Consider the following 17,958-nt stretch of genomic DNA (forward strand, 5'->3'; position numbering starts at 1 on the left):
CTACTTAAGGACAAAAATAACAGTGTTTTAGTAGTCCCTGGAAAAATTTTACTTTAATAACTATTTTTTTAATAGTTTAAAATTTTAGTTTACTAATTTTCTTTGTGATTTAGCAGCAACACAAACTTATTTTCAGATGTTGCATTTCAGAAACATTCTCTTTTTTTTTTTTTGGTCTAATTATGTTTAGAAAAGTCTTTTCTAGACACCAAAAAGAAGATAGTAAATCCTAGAAAAGAAAGATAAATATTTTTGGTCATTTACATTAAATAAAATTGAGAGGGAAATCTTATATTTTCTCCTGTTCTGAAATGACATATCAAATAAGTATTGAAACTCCTTTCCCCACCAGGGCCTTTAAAATTAAGCTGAATCTTATATTAGAGAAGGATCTGTAGAAAAATATATGCCATTTCTTCTCTTTGTTACTTTTTTTCCCCAATCGGTAAACATTTATGTCCTCTCACCTTTTCTCCACTGGAGAAAATTTTAAAAAAAGAGAAAAAGAAAACTCTTTTAACAAATGCACATGGTCAAACAAAACAGGTTCTTGCAATGGCCATGTCCAGAAATATGCCATATTTTGCTTATTTAGTCCATTCCCACTCTGTTTTATACCATGTTTTAATCATCAGCTTTCTAGGTGGTCTTTGTTTTGATCAGTTTTTAAAGGCTTTCAAAATTGTTTTTACAGTGCTGTTATTGAAGGATAAATTTGCTCTGCTTACTTCACTTATAATCAGTTTATACAGGGCTTTCTTAAAACCCTCTCATTCATCATTTCTTACATCATAATAGTATCCATTCCATGTATATAGTATAATTTACATTACATTTATATAACATAATTTATTCAGCCATTCTCCAGTTGAAAGGGCATCCCTTTAGTTAACAATTCTTTGCCACCAACAAAAAGAGCTACTACAAATATTTTTGTACATATTGGTTCTTTTTTTCCTTTGATCTGTTTGGGGACAAGAATAGTCCTAGTCATTGTGATATAAGTGGGTCATATGGTAGACAACTTAGTAACTTTTAGGGCATAGTTCCAAATTTCTTCCTAGAATGATAAGACCAGTTTACTACTTCACCTTTAATTCACATTAATTCACATTAATGTGCCTCCTCACCTCTAGCCCCCTCAACATTTGTCATTTCGTTTTTTGTTAACTTTACTAGTTTGAGGAGGGTAAGGTAGAGAATATAGAGTTGTTTTCAGTTCTCCAATTATTAGTAGTTGGGAATATTTTTTCATATGATTGTTTATAGTTTGAATTTCTTTCCTTGAAAACTGAGCAACATCTCTTGTAAATTAATCAGTTCCTTGTAAATCTTGGGAATGAAACCTTTGCCAGAAAGTTGCTTACAAAGATATTTTTTCTAGTTAATTAGTTATCTTCTAATCTTAGTTGCATTTGGTTTTATTTTTATAAAACCTTCGTAATTTTATCTAGTCAAAATTATCCATTTTATCTTCTGATATCATTTCTGTCCCTTTCTTGATCATGAACTGTTCCCAATATCCTTTTATCCAAAAGGTTAGCAATTTCTTACTTGTTCAGGATATTATTCTTTGTAACAAAATCATGTATCCATTTAGAGCTTATCTTAGAATATGGCTAAATGCTGTTTCTAGGGAGAAATTTTACAAGGATTATAACTATTTTTCTATTTAGCTTTCTATGATTTTTGTTTATATTTTGGTATATAGCTTAGGAAATATTACTTAGATTCCCCCAGATACATGGCAGGGGATCATAGAGATTGTACAGAAAATAGAATGTTTTATATATATATATACATATATAAAGCATTTTCTTTATATATATCTATATAACATTCTTCAAAGAGCATATAATTTGGAAGGGAAGTATGATCTAAGAACAGAAAATCAATATAATACATATGTAAATAGCACATGTATGTAAATTTGTAAATTTATTCAGGTTTTTTTTTCATTAAGGACAATGTGAAAAAATACAAAAGTAGGATTGGAATAAAGTAGGATACGTTGGGTAGCAAAAGAAGGATGATATATGAGGAATTAAGAATGCTGCAGAGGAGGGGTTTTTAACTTGAGGGCTATGAATTTACTTTTAAAAAGGTGTGAGTGGACACACATGTATATCTGTATACACATGTATGTATATATGTATATACCATGTATACACATTTATGTGTATATATTAGATTTATGTGTGTATACAATATATACAAATATGAATATATTTCAAAGTTTCCTTTGTAATTCTATTTATTTTATGCATTTAGAAACATTATTCTCAGAAAGGGGACAGAAAATCTTCAGAAGGTCTTCACCAGACTTGCCAAATGGATCCATGACATGAAAATGATTAACAACCTCTGCTGTAGAGCATGAAAGTTCAGAATTAGAAACTGATTATTCTTAGAGTTAAGTAGAGGTCTTTAGGTTTTTCATTTTTCTTCCTCTTTAAACAAATTGTGAATGGTATACTGTAAGAAAGTCACTCTCGCCAGTTGCTTTAGGAAATACAGTGATGAGTAAGTGCCAGTTACTGTCTCTTATTGTCCAATAAATCTTATTATCTAGCATAAAAGATAAGAAATATACTAATATGTTGTTGGTTTTAAAAAATTATTATGGTTATTAATGCCCAAAGTGATAGAGTGGTCTAGGGTGTTCAGAAGTGGAAGAGATTGCTTCTGATTGAGTTGATCAGCAAAAAATTCATGGAAGATGTGGAATTTGAATTGGACCTTGAAGCATGAATAGCATTTTTCTAAATGGAGATTGGTAAGGGGAAGAAGCCACTACAGGGGAGAGAATAGCCTGAGAGAATTTTAAAATGTTATTTTCAGTAATATAGAAGTGGAAAACACAAGGTATGTTTGGCAAATAGCCAATAGTCCAGTTTGGATAGAGTAAGAGAAATATGTAGTAAAGAAATCAGAAGTGACAGAGAAGGGAGTATAGGCCGAGGTTGGGTCTCATGATAAGCTTTGAATGCTAAGTCAAAACCTTCAGATTTTATTAACCAGACAATGGGAGATCACAGAAACTTTTTAAACAGGGAACACTCTTAGTTAAATTTGGCTTACTCTTTCTTTGTAATCTCACTTTGGTATCAGAAAAACCTGGGAATTTGTTAACAACTGGACAGTTCTAACCAGATTGTATTGGTTTAAAATAGATTGTAAACTCTTTGGAAGGAGAGACCATTTTGCTTTTGTCTCTGTATCCCTATAGCCAAGCATGATGCTCTGCACATAATAGGTATTGAGTAAATATTTGTTGAAATGAATTGTAACTTGCAAGTTGAATTTGGAAACTTTCTACCAAATTCTTACTCTGAGGACTCACATTTCTTCAAAATCAAGAACATGAGAATTTAGTTTCAGAAGAGAACCTGAAGATAGTTACAATGAGCTTCTAATGTGTGGCATGTTTCTTTTTCTTTTTGTTTATTTGTTGTTGGTTTTTTTTGTGATTGTGTTTGAAGTTATATCTGTGAAAATGAGGCTATTCCTGTGCCATCCCATTGGGAGAATGTGAATACTGAAGAGCCATATCAGGTAAGAGCAGAATTTCAGTGCTCAATATGCACAATAGAACCTGTAAAAGAATAATACATAATTGAAATTGTGCAAACCTCTTTTCCAGCTTATTCCTTTGCACAAGCAAACAAATGAATATAATGAAGTTGCTAGTCTCTTTGGGAAAACAGTGGATAGCAACCGAATTAAAAGAATTCAGAGAATTCAAAACCTAGACTTGTGGGAGTTTTTTTGCAGGTGAGATGATTTCTTAGCTGAATCTTCTTCTGAGCACAATAATAATGTGTTTTAAGAGGATGCAAATACATGTGTTTTAAATGCATTTCATTTTAAAAACAGCCAAAAAAAAAAAAAAAGAAATCTTTTTATATGACTGTACAGCCTTGTTATCCTCTTCTTGTTTTGACTTTTTTGCTTGGTACTCGGGTTTATTTACTTGACAGTGGATAAGGTTTGTTTTTTTTTCGTTTTTTTGTTTTTAGGTGAAATGTAGCAAACTGCTTGCAGCATCATTTATCAATATTGCATAAGGTTATAATTAGATAATAAGAAGTAGCCAGGTAGGTCAGTGTATAGAGGAAGCCTAGGAGATGGGAGGTCCTGAGTTCAAATGTGACCTCAGACACTTCTTAGCAGTGTGACTGATAAAGTCATTTAATCCTAATTGCTTAGCTCTTGCTGCTCTTTTCCCTTGGAACTGATACTTAGTACCAAACCTAAGACAGAAGGTAAGGGCTTAAAAAAAAACCAAATAAGAACAATAATAAGCACTTCTACTTTTGCAGACAGAGTTAATGCAATTAAAAATAAATCTGTCCTGTCTGAAATTTGGTATTTAAAAAGGAATTTGAAGACTATTATGTCTTCATTGAAATGATTTTGGCTCTGATTTTATCAGTAAATTTTGTTTTGACACAGAGGACAAACTAAATTCATAACCAAGCTTATAAACCTATAGAGAATGTGCTTCTCTAATAAAGTTAAGCAAAAGAGTATAAACAAATGATCATGACTGATAGATGGTGTACTTTCATGGTTCACTCTTTGTTAAAAGAAAAGGATGCATATTTTAACTTTAATAAGTTGATAACATTGCTATTCACTATATTTATCCTAAATTTTGTTTCCAGATTCATTTCATAATGGTATTCATTGCATATGTTGTTATTTGGTTCTGCTTTCTTCATTATGTATCACTTCATACAAGTCTTCCTATATATTTTTTAAATTTAGTCATTTCTTATGGCACAGTAATATTCATGCCACAGTTTGTTCAACCATTCCTGATTGTTGAGTGATTAATTTTTTTCAGTTTTTATTTCTAAGAATAGTGATACTGAATATTTTTATACAGATAGTAGTTTCTTGCTCTCAGTAACTTTGGGCTATAAACAACATATTGTAATTTTTCTAACATAGTTCCAAATTGTTGAAAACATTCAGTCCACTTAGTGTTTGACTCAGTTTTCTGTGTAACATTAAAAAGCTAGGAAGCAGAATTTTTTTTGTGGACAAATAATACTTTAAAGCATAATTTCCTGTTAGTTATTTAACTAAGATTTGCTTTTGGGGAAGGAAAATGGACTGATTCTTGGCTATTGGAAGGCAGAAATGTTTTGAGAATTTTAGAGATTCAATCTCACTTAATTACTTTTTAATGTATTAGAAATGGTTTTGTAGTTTTCTTAGTATTGTATTTCAGGTAAGAATAGAAGTTAGATATTCCAAATCAGTGACTAACATTCATTTTATTTTATTTTTTAATTTAAAAAAATTTTATTTTGAATATTTTCCCCTAGTTACATATTTCATGTTCTTTCCCTCTCCCCCAAATCCCCCTAACCACCCTCCCCCCTTAGCCGATGCACAATTCCACTGGGTTTTATATGTAACATTGATCAAGACCTAATTCCCTAACATTCATTTTAGAAAGAGCATAGGATTAGAAATTTAGTGACAGTGACCTAATTAATGAATTTCTAGGCTTCAAGTTCCTCATTTGCAAATGAGAGGTCTGAATGAGATGATATAGTCATAAAATTTGAGAACTGGAAGGGACCTCAGTAGCCATTTAATCCAACTTGTATATATCTAAGGAATACCAATGATAGCATATTTGATAAATGGTCATAAAAATCTCCTTGAAGACCTCCCAGAAAAGAGAATCTATAAACTCTCAAAGCCATCCATACATTTTTGGCTAATTGTTAGGAAGCTTTATGTAGCCTAAATTTTTGTCTTTGTAACTCCCACTCACTGCTCTTGGTTCTACCTTCTGGCACCAAACAGAACAGTCTCCCTTTCACATGGAAACTTCCAAATAAATGAACACCACCATCATATTCCTTGCAGCAATACATTAAAATATTTTTATTTGGTCGATTTTATTATTTTATTATTTTTTAAACCAATGTTGTCTAAAATAAGTACAGAATTAGAATTTTGGGAGGTTTTTAATAACAAAGCTTTCTTTGTAATAGTATTTTTATGATGGAATTTGACTTGTGAGAACTTGGGAATAGGTTTGTTTCTGTTTGGTAAGTATACAAGCAAATTTCCATTTTGTCTAGAGTAACCTGAATTGATGTAGATTACAGGTTCTTATTGCTTGAATAGTTTATGTGAAATAAGGCATTTTCAGTTGTTTTTCACACTTATTTTCTTTTTTTCCCCCTTGTGACAATAACTGACCTTGCTAATAGCCTTCAGTTTTAGAGATTTATTCAACTTCTGATTATGTGATTTTCTTACCTGTAAGGTAGATTTCAAAGCTTCTTCCCCTTTCCACTTTGCTTTCTGTGTGGATAATTTAAAATCTCAAGATGATCCTTAATTCAAATTCAGCAAACCTTTTGTAAATCACTACTCTGACCCAGAGCCATTTTATATTTTTGTGTCTTTTACTGCCACCATGGCTAAAATTTTTTATCATCTTGTAGGCCAACCATATGATAAAGAGTTTCTCTATACTTAAGGAGATTCTCAGATAGAAAATATGTTTTCAACTCAGAATCCTTAATCAAAATCTATTCGATTTAGTAGAACCGACCATAGCTTATATTTTGTTAGTATATTGTGAGGAATGAAATTTTCTTGAGACCATATTTTTAGTTTTGTAATATCATTTTGTTTAAAAGACTGCTAAGGCTTTCTAAACTAGTCAGCAGACTCCCTACACAGTCCAAACAGATGCTAAAATAACCTGAGTGGGGCCCTAACCCTAGAGAGATGTGAACAAGAGCAGCTGAGCTGCCAGTTTGGGGTAGTAAAAAGGGAAAAGAAGCTCTACTTCCTGTCTTGGGAGTCAATATATGTTCCTCATGATTATAATCATCCAGGTCCTGTCCCCCACCAAGCACATCTTAAGAAGTTTCTCATTGGACAGCAGTCACATGAAATGAACTCAAGAGACATCTTCCCAGGAACTGGCAGGTTTTGTAGATGCAAGTCACTCTTAACAGGTGTCCTCAGCTTCCAATATGATGTCTGCCTAGCTGATTGATTACTTTACTGCCCAAGACAGTTCTCAAGGAACAGGTCTCTACCCTTTTATATCTAGACAAAAGAAGGGAGGACCCAACATAGCCTTGGGGAAGGATAGCTTGAACTTTACCTTAAATCAGATTTGAATTTTAAAATCAGAAGGCTTTTTGGGGGGACCAAAAAGGGGTACAAATTAATATTAACTTTCCACACATATCCTTTCATATGTTCAAAGTAACTTTTATGTAGGTAGACATAAGAATGAGACTTTTAGAGAGGATTCAACAATTCTGCACACTTATATTAAGCATTTACTAGGTGTAAAGCATCATCCCAAGTGTTGGGGATACAGATATGAAAAGTAACAGTGCCATTAAAGGGCTTATCTGTGGACTGGCTTACCTTGCTGCCAACAAATATACCCAGGTCTTCCCCCATTGTTTAAAAAAAAATAAAAACCAAAAAACCAGACCTTCATTTGACTCTGCCATCCTATAAAAAACTATCATCTTATATCTCTCTTTATAACCAAATAGCTGCTGTATGATTTTTGACCTCCTACTTACTTTTCAGTCCCTCGTATTCTTGATATGGGCTTTACCACTAGACTGAATTACCCATTCTAGACTCTTATTTAGCAGAAAAGGTGTCAAACAAAAAGAAAATGGTCAAGGTCAACTAAGGCCTTCTGAATTCCCATACTCCATCCCAGTTTTAACTCTACATTCACAGCTAGTCAAGCCTCCTAGTCCACAATTGGTTAGCAGACCAAAACCAGTTACAGGAAGTTTGCATGTACTTTCAAAGGCACTTCCATTATGAGGTATCCCAGATATCCTATAAGCAGCTTTTTGGCATTGTGGATTATATTACTGCCATTCAATAATGCATGTATCCCCACTGCACTAGGATTATAGATGTAGAACTAGAAAGGAACATACAAGTCATCAAGGTTTCTTTCCCCATTTGATAAATGAGGGCACTGAGGTCCAGAGAATTAAGTGACTTCCCCTGGGGAGTGAGTAGCAGAATGGGAATTCAGTATCAGGTCCTCTGATGACAAATCTAGACTTCTTTCTAATATACTTTGCTGTCAAGATGTCACACCAGACCCTGGGAAGATAAAGATGAAAGATCCCTCAGGCACTCTGTAATCTAATATAAGGATAGCACATGTATACAAATAATATTCATATAAATGGGAGTGAGGTAAGTGCATAGCTAGGTTAAAAAAGGAAGCATGAGAGATAGGGGTAAGGGGAATCTATTTTTAACTACCCAGCAACTTATTCCATGGCATCAAAACTACTTGGAATTAATCTTCAAACCAAGAAGGGCCAGAAGATGAGAAAAGGTGGATTCTGGAAACCACTGAATAGTAGTCAAGTGGTGGTACAGTAGATAGAGTGCTGGGCTTAAGTTGGGAAGTCCTGAGTCAAAATCTGGCCTCAGACACTTCCCAACTATATGACCCTGGACGAATCTTTTCACCTCTGCTTCAGTTTCCTTAACTGTAAAATAGAGGTAATAATAGTTTTATAATATAATCATTGTTTAGAATAATAATTTCTAATTTCCAGAGTTGTTGTGAGAATCACATTTGTAAAAACTCTTACCTAGTTGACCCTATATCAATGTTTTTTTCCCTTTTGTCCTCCCTTCCTTATTTCCCTTATTTAAGTCAAGTCAAACTAGCTCCCCATCTATTTCTTCTTTTTGTTTAGATGGTATGAATGGCTTCTAATGAAAGCATCTTCTGTTTCTTCCTCTATTGGTAGCCTCTTTCACGTTTCCCCTCTCCTGCTCCTAAATTTCTACATATGACTCTGTATACTTAATATATACAGTACTATTTCACTTCCTTTTTTATGTGTCCTTCTACTTTTGAGTAAGATTATTCATCCAGGGCTGTAGACCATTTGTGGGTTTTATCCCATAAAGTCTCCTGGAGAACTGAGGTGAATTTTACTTCCATGAATATGACCTTTAGTTCTTGCTTATTGCCTAAACTTAGACATTTCTGTATAGATATTTTAAGATTTTTGTCTTCTGTGAACTTCCAGGTATTTCTACCACTAATTTGCTTCATTGTAGCTATTTTCTGTAGTATTCAATTCAGGGAAGAAATATACAAATAAGTGTTTTATATATTTAAAAGATTTTTAAATATATACAGATATATCATAATATATATATATACATATATATACACATCTATATACTTACATTTACACAAATCATAAAACCACAGTAAAACTTCTAGAACACCCTTTTTCTATATAGGTATATATATCTATATAAAGCATATAGACACACATATCTATATAAAAACCACACACACAGCTTCCTCCCTCACCTGTTTTATTTTTTTAAACTTTCTTGATCACCAGAAAAATACATTCTTACTACATCTCTGACCAGGAATCTGCCATTCCTTTATTTTAAGGTATGGTTCAGAAATCCAGATTCTATTTTCAGACACCATCTTCTCAATTAACTTTTCTTATGCCTGTCTTGCCTTTAGTGGACAACAAAGCAAGGAAAATGCAACCTGTGATCCTTAGTTATTTAGCTTTTTATCCAAGATGTTGTAATCCTTGTTAGTACTTTGTAGGTTCCTTTTGGCAGTATCATTTGTGCTCATGTATATCACTAGAAGAGTATAGGTGTCATCAGGTTTTTATAAGTATACATGAGTTGTTTGGGATGTGTTGAAAATATGCTCCAGAACAGTAGGCCTTTATTACGTTGTTGCATAGTTGCTTCATGAGCCCTACTGCATAATTTCTCACTTGGTAGCTTCTCTAACTCTTACCATGCCTTTTTTGGGGAGCCAATCTTCTTCCTCAGAGCATCCAGCTCTTTTTAGAAACATGCTGCTTTAAAACTCTATTTTATTGTCCTTTTCTTCCCTTTCTTCTCTGGGTAACATTGTTCCTTTCTCCAATCTCTAAATATGAACCAAATCTCCACTCTTTCTCAAAACCTTTTTTTTTTTTTCCCTTCTTGAAAACCTCTCTTTTTCTTTTAGAAAAGTTAATTATTCCTTACAACCTAGTATGTGGAAGTCATTCTTCAAGTCTCTTACCTTTTCCTTCAGAAGGGAGATCAGCTTATCCTTGGAACATAGACTACTCTGGCAGATATACAAACATTGTACACTTGACGCAAGTCCCTGAACAGTTTCTTTCACTGACCATACGGTTTGAGAATTTCATCCTTATTTATTTTTTAAAAAAACTCATTTTGGGTATTTATACCCTAAACCAGTGATGGGCAAACTTTTTAAAGAGGGGGCCAAAGGAAAGGAAATGCTCATCTGTCAGTCTGTTTCTAAGGCAACTCTTTCGAAGTTTCATTGTATTGTATCCTACTCATTGTATTCATCAGATTAGGAATAATGTCATGCCCTGGGATAGAGCATTTCAGGGGGGCCACATCTGGCCTGCTGGCAGTAGTTTGCTCATCACTGCCCTAAACATCTAGTTAAAATTAGATTCATAACTATGTTCCTTCAATTGATAACTCAACTGGGAACTTTGGAGCCTTCTTATTTTGGAGAAGCCTGCTACCCCATATACTCGCTAACCATGGGACATCCCTTTATGAGGTCCATTCCCCTTATCCCATTAGTGAGTTTCCCTTGGACCTTCTATTTTATGAAGAGGCCTGAAGAAGAGGCCTTAAGAAGCTAGCCTGATTTCATTCTTTTAGCCCCTTTCCTGACTACCTTTGCACTTTAAAAAACATTCCAATGTAATTTTATTTCCTGTCTCCCATATCCCCATCACTTTTACACTTTCTTTTGTGTGTGTTTTCCCTCTATGTTCCTGGAAAACAGGGAATATTGTTTTGTATCCCTGGTGCTTAGTACAATGCCAAGCACAGAGTAAGCACTTAATGAAAACTTATTTTTTCCTTTTCTCCCTCCCTCTGTCCTTCCTGTATTTCTAACTTCCTAGCTATGGGGATTATTATCTTTCAAAATTTCCTCTGTTTCTCTGAAATTTCTCCTTTTGGAATCCAATCTCTTACCTATTTTACCATTCCAAACTTTGATAAATCACCTACACAGTTTTCCTTCTTGTACTGGTCTTATGGCCTTCTTTCTTTTCCTAAGCACATTGGAATTAGAAATGAGGTAGATTTTGACTATTTAAAGAAGGACTTTCTGATAATCAGAATAGTCTGCATTGGAATAAGCTGTCTTGCAAAAATGTGAGTTTCCTCTCATGGAAATATTTAATGAGACTGGATGACCCTGTCAGGGAGTTGTCATAGAAGAAATTCCTACATATGAACAAACAGTTCTTTAAAGAAAAAATACAGACTACTAACAGTCATATAAAACATTGTTCAAAATTGCTGATTATCCAAGCCAATCAGAACAGCTCTGAGATTTCACAGTACTTCCCAAATTGGCAAATATGAAAAAAAATGAAAATGAGTATTACAAAGGCTATGGGAAGACAGGAAACTAATACCCTGTTGGATCTATGGATTAACCAAAATGGTTTATAAATCAGTTTGGAATTATTCAGAAAAAAATTTTTTAAATGATATATCCTTAGATCTAGAGGCCCCATTGCTAGGCATTTACCTCAAGGAAGGAAAATACTGGATGAAAAAAGTTTCATATTTGTGAATATTTTGTTTATACTAGTAATTCTTTTAATAGATAATACTAGAAATGAAATAGATACCTATTCATTGGGAATGGCTAAACACATTGTGGTACATGAATATAATGAAATAAATTACAAATATGAAGAATTAAGAGAAAAATTGGAAGATTTATATAAACTACACAGTGAGTTAAGTAGAATCGGGCAAACAATATCTATAATTACTAAAACATTTTAAACAGAAAAACAATAAAATGGATCTTAGAAAGAATGTAGTTTTAATTATCTATAGAAGAACTGAGAAAACAGATGTCCCTGTGGTCTGAACCAGCTTAAAATGTAATTAGAAACTATTTTAAAAGTAAATAAAATTAAATTAAAAAAACATAGATAATGTTGATATGTAATTTTATGAATCAGTATGCACCTGCAGGGATCTTTATATATGGGCTAGAAGTCCCCATTTCTGTTTGAGTTCAACATCACTGGCATAGAACATCAAATATGCTCTCAGCTGCAGTAGATATGCTAGTTGATTTTGCCCAGCTGCTTTTTTTTCTTTCCATTTTTAATGATTGTTACATGGACTGGTTCCCTGAGTGGGGGCCATAGAGAGAGACATATTCGAAAACAAATGTGATCTAAAACAAAAAGCATCATTAAAGAGTTTTTTACATTGATGAGGTGGTTCAATGTATCAAATAGAAAGGACTACTAATCCACATGCAAGAATCCCTGAAGGCCACATATTGACTTAGCTTTAAAATAATATAACTTTTTCTATGTTTTGTTGTATTTTTATTTACTTTGTTAATCTTTTACCAATTATGTTTTAATCTGATTCAGGCAACACAGGAGTGTTGGAGGCTGAATGTCTGACACCTCTGTTCTAGAAGATTTCCCACCAAATTCTGTGATTCCAAGTTCACAAAATCATAATATCTCGCTCTTTTATATTAAAAAAATTAGCTAACCTGAACTCTGGCCTAATGGGGATTGACATTTAGAATATTATTTCATTTTAAATGATTTTATTTGTATGTATTCCTGTCATTGATGATGGACGTATCCCATAGCAAACCAAAAGATAAGGCAAACAGTTGCCTTTATTATGATGGAGCAATAATCAGTTTTCCTTATGAGATATTCAGTGTTAAGAGCACGCAGGGTATATAATTTTTTTAAAAAACCTTACCTTCTGTCTTAGAATCAATGCTATGTATTGGTCATGGGTGGAAAGTGGTAAGGGCTAGGCAATGGGAGTTAATTGACCTACCCAACTAGGAAGTATCTGAGGTCAGATTTGAACCCTGATCCTCCTATTTCTAGGCCTGGCTCTTAATCCACTGAGCCACTTAGCTATCCCTAGGAGTATATAATTTTTGTATGTTTTCTTGTGTGTCTAAGAGGACTTAACAAGGTCTTGAGTTTCATTCTTTTCATGCTTTTCTGTTAAATTTTGCTTGTTAAGAAAAATTGTTTAAATATTATTTATTTATTTCTATTTGGTGGGTTCTTTTTTGTTTGTTTCATACGTTTAGGAAGAAGGCACAGCTCAAGAAGAAGAGGGGTGTGCCTAAGATTAATGAACAAATGTTATTTCATGGTACCAGCAGTGAATTTGTAGAAGCAATTTGTATTCATAACTTTGATTGGAGGATAAATGGTATCCATGCTGCAGTTTTTGGAAAAGGTAATTATTTAGTTATCAAGATTTAAGCTACATTCTGAGCCCTATAAAGGAAGACAGATTTTTTTTTTCTATTTTGCATTGTAACCAAGTGCTTTGTTGTTAAGATCAAATGAAACAATGTCTATAAGCACTTCACATGCCTTAAAATACTATCTTTATGGTGGCTATTACTATTTTTATTCAAGGTTTTGGTTTTCAATTGAACTCAAAGTAACCAGGAGATCCTGGCTCTGCCAAGAAGCCCACACTATCTTTAGAAACATTACTGAGGTATAGAGAGTCTATTTGCTCTATGCATGATTTAGAAGTAAAACTTGTACTCTTTTACCTGATTCAGAAACTATTCTGGTCTCAGCCATCTTGTTGAAAATAGTCATCAAAAAGTATTCATTAGTCTAGTATTACATGATCTTGTGTTTCACTCAGCAGGGTACAAATAGGGACTGTTTCCTGTATGTTAGCTAATATGCTAAAGCAGTTAACATTTCATGTGAAATATATAACAACTAGACAATTGTTCAAGGCAGACAAAGTATTTACATTCCACTTAAGCATATATGAATAGAATATAGAACAAAGTAAATGATTTGTATAGAGGTGAGGAACAAGGATAAATGTCAGGAGAGAATCAATCATTCCCTCCCTTTCATTTGGTTTTGAAAGTTTGGCTTTTCCCAGGTATGCAAGTCAACAAGAGATGGAGAGAAATGTAAGTACTTAGCAACAGTTTTTCTGGCCTTTTATTTCTTAATTTTGAACTATATGTTCTATCTTTCTTTTTTTTTTTTTTTGTGAAAAAGATCACGAGTTTTCATGTTCTTCATGCCGGATATGAGTTGATATCAACATATTGCAGACAAAAGAATCCCCCCAAAAAAACCTCATTCTATTCTAGGCTATATTAGTAGAACTATTCTGTCCAGAACAAAGGAGGCAATAATTCCACTGTCTTCTGCCTTATTCAGATCACATTTGGAGTATTGTTTTCAGTTCTGGGCATCATATTTTAAAGACAAGTAGGTATATTTCCAGAATAGTATGGCCAGTCATTAGAGGTTTGGAGAGCTGATCATATTAAGTTTAGACCTGAGAATATTTAATTTGCATAACATTTAAGGAGGGAAGGAAAGAGGATGTGCTTTCCTCAAGTATTCGAAGGGTTCTCCTAAAGAAGAGGGAGCAGACTTTCTGGTTGACCTGAGAGGACAGAGCCTAGAGCAGTAGATGGAAATTGAGGGAGGCATACTATCACTTTCCTTTACCAGGATGCTTCCAGGATCATCTCACTTGTCTTTAAAGTCCTGTACAGTCAGACTCCAGTCTGCCTTTTCAAATTAATTTCATATTCTCCTTTTCCTGTATTCTAGCTCAGTTGAGCTACTCGCTGTTCTGGAACTTGTATCCCACCCATTGCCTACATGCTTTTGCAGAGATTGTTCTGAGTGACTAGACTTCAGAAACCTTCCTTATTTCTGCCTCTAAGAATCCTTTTTTTTGTTGTTTTTTAATAGATCAGTTCAAGTGTCACTTTATATGGAAAGCCTTTTTTAATGCCTCTAGTTGATAGTGCTTTCTATCTTTTCCAATTATCTTTTTAAATGTCTGTTTATGTGTTATTCCAGTGGAATGTAAGGTTCTTGAGGTCAAAAGACTTTTTGTTGTTTGGGTATTTTTATCCCCAGTGTCTAAGACAATGCCTTGTTGACTTATTGAAAGACATTGATTTAAGTTGAATGTAAGGAAAAACATCCTAATAATTAAATATTTCAAGAAGTGGAATTGGGAAATGGATTTTCCTCTTAACCACTAGTGGATAATGACTTGTCAGTGACCTGCATGAACTTTGACAAGTCATTTCAACACCTTGTATTCTCAGTTTCCTCATTTGTAAAAATGAAAATATTGAATTAGATAATCTCAAAAGCTCCTTTCAGCTCTGAATTTTGTGTTCCTAAGATTCTTCTTCATGTTTAGTGTAAACTAGATGATCTTTAGGTCATTTTCATTTCTGAGATTATCAAAGAGAGAGAATTAATTAAAGTATTCTAGTTAAAATCAGAGGTTTTTAGAGTGGTTAGATATGTGAAGCCTCAGGGGATAGAAGAGGAAAAATAACTCAGAGAGTTCATTCCATTCATTTAACAATAAGGGTCAAAAAGTATGGCCTAGGCAATATCAATGCTATGGGGCTTCAAAAATTCCAAGATGTTTTCATAGTAGACATTATCTTAGTAATATTGTTTTTTACATATTCTATTAAAGAAACCTGTGCTTTAGTCTTTATATTTCAGCATCAAACCAGGAAACTTTTTTTTCTTTTCTTGAGTTTGAGAAGCATAACAGATGGAATTGTTAGATAGAACTTTAAATTCCCATCTCAAACATTTATTCGTGTGATTATGATTAAGTCATTTAACTTTCTCAGAAGTTGTTTCATCACTGTAAAATGATGATTGTATTTTTTGCACTATTTTCCCAAATTATTGTGAGGAAAACACTGCAGAATCTTAGTGAGAAATAGATGGATGGAGAGATAGATAGATAGGTAGATAGATAGATAGATAGATAGATAGATAGATAGATAGATAGATTATAGACAATAGACAGATAGTGTTTACTTTGTGCCAAGCAATCTGATAGGCATAAACAAGATATTCCCTGCCCTTGAACTTACATTCTAATGTGGGAAGACTGTTAAGAGGATCTGAAAAGGCAGGGAAGGGAGGAGAGCAGAGCATGGAGATGGAAGGAAAAAGCTGAGCTTCAGCAATATTAGAGCCAGGATACTCGTGAGTGAAGACCAAGGTTGCAGGAAGAAGAATGTAGATATAATGTTCCAGTCATCAAGTGGAGAAGGCAGGGGCAGGGGAATGCCCTAATTGCCCTACAGATGTGAATTGCTACTATTTATATCTTCAGCATTATCAACTTTTGAAATTATTTTAGCGTAGTAGTGGATAGTGCTAGACCTGGAGTTAGGAATCCCTAAGTTCAAATCAGGTACCTGATTTGATACTGGGCAAGTCATTTAACCTCTTTTTGCCTCACTTTCTTCATCTGTAAAATGAGGATAATAATAGCACCAACATCCCAGAGTTATCACGAAGATAAAATGGGATAATATTTATAAAGCATTTTGTAAACCTCAATGGGCTGCATAAATAGTAAATTATTTATTTTTGTCAAGTATGAAATCTTGTTATTGATAGACTTATTATTGAGTTTATAGGATCATAGATTGAGCTTTGAATGGGGTTTTTGAGGTATTCCATCCATTTCATTTTACAGAAGAGAACAACCAGGCCTGGGGAAGTTAAATGACTTACCTGAGGCTACACAGCTAGTCAGTGGCCAAGCTACCATTAAGAGCCCAGGATACTTGGAATAAAGTTTTTGACTTTGGCTTTTGCCTCAAACACTTCACAGTATCATGATTTCAAGAAAATAATTTCAAACCCCAACCCCCTCAGCCATAATTTGTGAAATGGCTATAATAGCAATTGTATAACCTACTTAATGCAGCTGCTATGAGGATCACAAGAGATAATGTTGGTGTAGAGCTTTACAAACCTTAAAATGCTTGGATAAATCTGAGTTAATATTTTCATCGCTGGCATAAGGTAACATGTCCTTTTCTAAAAGTTCTGCAAATAAGGAGATTTTGTATCTAAATGCTGGTGTTTCATTGTATGTTTTATTCCCTTGAAAATCAGAATGTTTTTCCTTATGTTCAATCAATCTCTGGAATAATGATGGCTTTTTTTCCTTTTCCCTCAAGGGACCTATTTTGCCAGAGATGCTGCATACTCCAGTCGCTTCTGCAAAGACGACATGAAGCACGGGACTACTTTCCAAATTCATGGTGTCAGCTTGCAGCAGCGACATTTATTTAGAACATATAAATCTATGTTTCTTGCTCGAGTCTTAATTGGAGATTACATAAATGGAGACTCCAAATACATGCGGCCTCCTTCCAAAGATGGGAGCTTTGTGAATTTATATGACAGCTGTGTAGATAATACCTGGAATCCAAAGATCTTTGTGGTTTTTGACGCCAATCAGATCTATCCTGAGTATTTAATAGAGTTTCATTGATCTTTCGTCTATTTAGTAATTATGGATGGTTTTTGCCTCTTTGCAAAAGGAATTGATACATCTGTTATCCAGCCCCTAAATGTTTAGTAATATCACCAACTTTTGAAACAGATGTGAAGGAAGAGTGGCTTCTACCTGAAAGGACACACTGGTCTTTTATTTATTTCTTCCAAAGGACTAGTTAGTAAATAAATTATACTGTTGCCTTTTAAAGAATTAAGGTAGCAAAGAAGCTTATTCAGAGCTGATATAACCGAGTCTCACTTAACATAAGCATTCAAAAGTTTTGAAAGTTTGCTTCTCTGTTAACAGAATGTGGTTTTTCGATTTAAAGACTAAAGAATTCCTATGTTAAGTCTTGGGCGGGAGGGGGGAATATAGATCTTGGTGTAAATGTACTATGCTGCAATTTCCAAACTTTTGTAAGAACTTGCCCTTTGCAATAGAATTCTTATGTTGTGTTGCTTTGTGGGTTTTCTGGAGAGTGAAATTTCAAACTCTGCAGATGAGAACTAGCCACAAAGC

At 33.8% G+C, this 17,958-nt stretch overlaps 1 protein-coding gene across 2 annotated transcripts in view; it reads left to right on the forward strand.

Annotated features, from left to right (window-relative positions):
• PARP11 (poly(ADP-ribose) polymerase family member 11) overlaps positions 1 to 17,498 on the forward strand; it is a 31,113-nt gene extending 13,615 nt beyond the window's left edge. For both annotated transcript variants that reach the window (XM_044678424.1, XM_044678425.1), the window contains 4 exons: positions 3,483 to 3,555; positions 3,644 to 3,774; positions 13,187 to 13,338; positions 17,117 to 17,498. In XM_044678424.1, coding sequence (XP_044534359.1) covers positions 3,483 to 3,555; positions 3,644 to 3,774; positions 13,187 to 13,338; positions 17,117 to 17,433 — 673 coding nt within the window. In that variant the 3' untranslated portion in view covers positions 17,434 to 17,498. The remainder of the gene's footprint in view (positions 1 to 3,482; positions 3,556 to 3,643; positions 3,775 to 13,186; positions 13,339 to 17,116) is intronic.
• Positions 17,499 to 17,958: the final 460 nt, after the last annotated feature.

This window comes from Gracilinanus agilis, chromosome 5, assembly GCF_016433145.1.
Source record: "Gracilinanus agilis isolate LMUSP501 chromosome 5, AgileGrace, whole genome shotgun sequence".
NCBI classification, from domain to species: domain Eukaryota; kingdom Metazoa; phylum Chordata; class Mammalia; order Didelphimorphia; family Didelphidae; genus Gracilinanus; species Gracilinanus agilis.